Source organism: Morus notabilis, unplaced genomic scaffold, assembly GCF_000414095.1.
Source record: "Morus notabilis unplaced genomic scaffold, ASM41409v2 Scaffold613, whole genome shotgun sequence".
Lineage (NCBI taxonomy): Eukaryota > Viridiplantae > Streptophyta > Magnoliopsida > Rosales > Moraceae > Morus > Morus notabilis.
Genome location: NW_010362242.1, coordinates 3580 through 9275, shown reverse-complemented (window position 1 = coordinate 9275; position 5696 = coordinate 3580). Strand labels below are relative to the sequence as shown.

General features: G+C 36.2%; 1 protein-coding gene across 1 annotated transcript; it reads right to left on the bottom strand.

The window, feature by feature from the left end:
- Positions 1-1351: 1351 nt before the first annotated feature.
- On the bottom strand, positions 1352-5402 carry LOC21387871 (pentatricopeptide repeat-containing protein At4g28010). The gene is made up of 4 exons (XM_010101492.2): positions 3128-5402; positions 2683-2764; positions 1902-2090; positions 1352-1592 (listed from the first exon to the last, which is right to left on the bottom strand). The coding sequence occupies exon 1, from the start codon at positions 5345-5347 to the stop codon at positions 3191-3193; it is 2157 nt and encodes a 718-aa protein (XP_010099794.1). The 5' UTR covers positions 5348-5402; the 3' UTR covers positions 1352-1592; positions 1902-2090; positions 2683-2764; positions 3128-3190.
- Between the last annotated feature and the right edge of the window lie 294 nt (positions 5403-5696).

The window sequence follows — 5696 nt, the reverse complement described above, 5'->3', positions numbered from 1 at the left end:
CCTCGCAACATCGATTGCCCTAGTCGGGTAAGACATCCCATTTAGCCATTTTCAATTCTTTCGATTCTTTCCTTAATTAAAAAAAATGTGTAACTAGCGTTAATTATTCGAAGCATTTTATTTTTGAAATTTTTTAAGAATGCCGTGAAAAGAAAATATTATTTTATTTCTGCCATCAATTTCAAATTAATATTTAATATTTAATATTTTTCATACTCTCTTGGAATACGATGAGATAAATAATAAAATGATAAAAAATAATAATTATTCTTATAATTTTCTCAATGGTCATATTTTGAATAGGTATCGGGCATCAAGATTAGCGATTTATGATCATATGTTGAATAAGTATCGGGCATCAAGATTAGCGATGTAGTATACACGGGTATTCGAGGAACATCAGCCACGCCAGTTGCCATAAAATTTGACTGCAGTTCAGCAAATCCATGTACAGGAATTAAACTACAATATGTTAATCTAAATTGTGTGGATCAAGCAGCTGAGTATTGGTACATGGAAAAGCATTTGGAATTGTTCGACCAAATAATAGTTTCTGATCACAAGAAAATGCATAACGTGGTATATGTCAATCACGTGTGCAAAAATTGTTACTAGCTAATGGTATCATCGACATATTACAATTCTTTTTACTATATTCAAAGCAAACATATAAACAATATTTATGTTTTCGCAGAGACAAATCTTATTATGCAAAGAAAATTTACAACAATGTTGTGTGAGCATCATTATGCGTATATACCACATATTTATGTATCTTTGGCTGAAGATATCCAGAAGATGAACGATTGTAGTAAATACACCAGATTAGTATATAAGCAATTGATGGTAAAATCGTAATTCAACAACTTTCTACTCAAATGAATCAAATTTGTTTCGGGAGGTTCTGGAATACAGAAAAGGACCAAAAACGACTACAATGACTAAGAATCTATAAGAGAGGAGACCGGTTTCTAACAAGGTCAGATAAAAGAGGAAAAAAAAAAAAAATTTCAGAGCATTGATCTATATCTATAATGCTAAATATTTGTAGTGATAAATAAAGTGCTCTTACAAGATGGAAGAAAGCTGCCTTTTATCATGCAACCTAAACAAAGATTTAGTTGGTGTATTTGTATCATAATTTGAATCATGGTTCGTGATTCGCTACAGTATTTTCTCTCACAAAAAACACACGTAAATCGAGAATAGTTCTGAATCATGATTCTGAATCCATGAACTAAACACCAACTAATGATCCACATAATTCCAAGTATCCCATTAACTAATGAACAAACAATTGCTAATTTCATCTTGTCTCACTAGCAAGTAGCAACCATTTTGTTTTCTCTGCTTTGATTTCTCCAGCAATAAAGAAATCTTCAAAAACCACAAAAATATGTTACCCCATATCCTCCGCAGGTTGCCTATCGATCACTTTTGTTGGACTCCAGCAACTGAGATTTGTGATCAAACCCGAATATGCAAATCATTACATGTTCAAGAAGCTGCTTGCAAGAGCTAAGTCAAGAATTTTCTATAGCATCCAAAGCCACCCTCAACTTCCGTGCGATGTTTATCGATTCTACAAGGTACTAACAAAAACGAAAGACAATGAGGTTAGTCATGGGGGTGAATTTGGTAGGTTTTAAGTGATCCCCTACCACCCAATCACTCAACTCACGTATGTACCACAAATCAGCTATAGTTTTCAGTTTTGAGTTCTATGCTTAATTATTTGTTTAGAGATAATGCAAAAACTCCATAGTGACTGGCATAAATAAGTATATATATTACAGGCATACATACAAGTGTACAAACGAGATATCATCATGCAGATAAATATGAAAGTTCACCGTGCTGCTAGTGATGTTCATATTCAGAATCACACAGAAATATGTTACCCCATATCCTCCGCAGGTTGCCTATCGATCACTTTTGTTGGACTCCAGCAACTGAGATTTGTGATCAAACCCGAATATGCAAATCATTACATGTTCAAGAAGCTGCTTGCAAGAGCTAAGTCAAGAATTTTCTACAGCATCCAAAGCCACCCTCAACTTCCGTGCGATGTTTATCGATTCTACAAGGTACTAACAAAAACGAAAGACAATGAGGTTAGTCATGGGGGTGAATTTGGTAGGTTTTAAGTGATCCCCTACCACCCAATCACTCAACTCACGTATGTACCACAAATCAGCTATAGTTTTCAGTTTTGAGTTCTATGCTTAATTATTTGTTTGCATAAATAAGTATATATACTACAGGCATACATACAAGTGTACAAACGAGATATCATCATGCAGATAAATATGAAAGTTCACCGTGCTGCTAGTGATGTTCATATTCAGAATCACACAGAAAATAGAATCCCCGACACGTTTGAGTCATAGTATGCAAATAAGATAATGTAGATGCTATGACAAGACTTTATCAAGCCCTAGGATGTGTAAATTCCTGCTCCAGAATTCCCTCAGTTACAGCATTAGAATAGCCAAAGTTGCCTCTCATTAACATCTTATAATAGTTATGATGATAAGAATACACATTTTCATTGTGCGTCTATTTAAAACATTTACACGCGTGATGATTATACAAAAAATATGTAAAATCTCGTTCTTCCTAATATGGTTTCGAGCAATATGATATCCAGTAGACAATTAATTTCTAGCGACAATGGTGTACCTCCGAATGACCTTGACGGTAGATCTCTAATTTGTGAGAGCCTCCAAATGTAGAATTCGGTGGGTGAGTGTTAAACATCTACCTAAAAATCCCAATAAAATAGGGTGAGACTATATTCTAGTTCACATAAAGCTTCCAAGGTCAAGCCCAAAAACTCAGGTCTCTGTCAGATACGGATACATATTTCAAAAATATTGTAAAAGAAAGACTACACTGCGAAGGAGTTTATCAAATGAATTTCAAAGCAAGTGATCATTCCAAAGAACTAAAATAAACAGAAAATTAAATCCTTTGTTTTAAAAAAATTACATCCTAAGCAAAGATAGTAGATCAAACCAGTCCGTTCTAGATTGGTGAATAGAAATGAAGAGAACAAGTGATCATTCCATGGGTACAAAGCAGTAAACGAAAAGATAGACTATAAGATAGAGAATGCAAGATTTACTTGAGATAGTGATGAAGACAATCGGTATATCATTAGAAAAGTCTTCCTGAGAAGAAAGAAGCTTCATCCAGCACATAAGCCGAGTCTTGGGAAAGATTTATCGAGTTTTGCCAACAGCTCATTGCTTAAAATGTTTTTTCCTTTTGATGCTTCTTGCGAAAAAGTTGGGAGAATCTCCATGACATCAACGTCTTCAGAGCAGTGACAAATGCACATCAAGATAGTATTAGTAAGTACTTGGTCTAGAGCAACACCCTTATTAGCAATTTGATGAAACAGATCGATGATTTCTTTTGTTTCACCCTTTGAATAGTAACCTTTTAACAAAGAATCATACACAAAGGCATCAGGCTTTAAACCAGAAGAAACCATCTTCTCAAGAACCCTCTTAGCATCATCCAAAAGCCCAAGTTTTGAAAATCTGTTTATTATTGTGGAATAGGTGAAAGTATCCGGTTCTAATCCCGAATTCAGCATTTCCATAACCAATTCTCTGCCAGAACTGATATCCCCTTCTCTAAGAGTAGCATCGATCAGCGTATTATAAGAGACAATGTTGGGTCCCTGATTTGAGTTCCTCATTTCCTGAAGCAACTTCCTAGCTTGCTCCAAACTGCCTTCAATACATAAGGATGCCATTATTGTGTTATAGTCAATAGCACTAGGAATGATCCCAGAAGCTCTCATCTTACAAACAAGTCCTTTGGCAATACTGAGAAAACGCATCATGCAAAATCCATTAATCATAACACTATATGTAACCGCATTTGGAACTAGTCCAATATCCAGCATGTGTTTTCTGAATTCCATTGCTTTGTTCATCATTCCCATTTGTAAAGAAGCCCCGATCAAAGTATTATAGGTTACCAGGTTACCTACTAAACCCCTTCTAACCATCATATCATAGATTTCCACGGCCTCATTCACCCGGCCTTCCTTGCACAGACCCATTATTATCATGTTAAATGTGATGACGTCCAACGCAACAGAGTTTTCATCCTTTGATATAGAACCAAAAAGTTTTATTGCCTCATCAACCCTCTCATCCAAACAAAGTCCCATGAGTAACGTGTTGTAAGTAACCACATCAGGCTTCAACCCTTTCTCCACCATCATTTCCACAATTTTAAAAGCATCGCCTATCAGCCCTTCCTTGCACAATCCATTAATCATAACATTGCAAGTAACAGTAGTAGGCTCTTCACCACTCTCTAGAATCACATCGAAAATCTCCTTGGCTTTTGCAGCCTTTTCGCCCTTGAAAAGCCCATCAAGTAAACTGGTGTAAGTTACAACATCAGGCTTAACTCCACGTCGCGTCATTTCGTTCAACATCTCGGTGGCTTCTATCAATTTCCCCATTTTACAAAGCTGGTGAATTAAACCACTATAGGTAACTACATTAGGAGCAATCCCCTTTCGAAGCATCTCATCAAAGAGCTTGTATCCTCTATCGAAATTCCCTTCATTGCAAAAACCACTTATAAGCGTAGTATATGCGACAACGTCAGCTTCCAAATCAAATTCTATCATCTCCTTCAACAAATCGAACGCCTCGTCCGCTCGACCATCTCTAACAAAACCATCCATCAAGATGGTGTAGGTCACCAAATTCGGGGGACAACCCGAAACCTCCATCTGAACTAACAATTCCAATGCTTCCTTCAACTTTTTAACCTTGCAAAGGCCATTTATAATCAAGTTATAACTCGCAACGTCCGGTGGCAAACTATAGTAACTGCGCATTACATCAAAAAACTCCCTTGCCATTTCAACTTCACCATTTCGACAAAAACCCTTCAACACAAGATTCCTAACAAGCGCATTAGCCTTATAACCGCGCTTCAAAACCAACCCCAAAACCCCCCGCGCAAATTTTGGCTTGCGGGCATCAACAAAACAAGCAATTAAACAACTCAACGATATAAAATTGGGAAAAATACGAAGATGGGTCATTTTTTCATAAACAGAAAAGGCTAAATCATAGTTCCGAGACCTTGTAAGTGCGTGAACAAGGAAATTGCAGGTCGAAGCAGAAACGAACCTTTCGGATTCAATGGCACGGTTAAAAAGCGAAAACGCCTCGGAAAATTGGGAATTGGGTTTTTCACATAGAGAGCGTAATTGGATTTCCAAATCCAAAGGAGAAGAAGAAGAATATGAAGAGAATAGCTTGAAATAAGAGTTGGGTCGAGGACTGTTAAGTGCTTTTCTAATCATTTTTCTGCGTTTGTAATGAAAATTTGTAGTGAAGTTTATGACTTTCTAGACAGAAACCAAACAAAAAAATTGAATTTGAAGGAGAAAAAGAGTAATTGAAGATTTTGTGTCTACCTTCTTTTGTTGAGCGAAGCTGATGAAGCGAATAAGCGGCTGCTTTTCTCTGGCCTCGGGGGACTTTTTGAACACCACTGCACATTTAAAAGGGTTAATTTCAATAATAGCAATAAATGATTATTAATTTTAGTATTATTTTTATATATTTTTACAATTAGTATTACTATGTGAGTAAAAGTAAGACCGGGGTTATTTGGTTGGGAGATTCGTTCCCTGATTCGAATCATAGTTC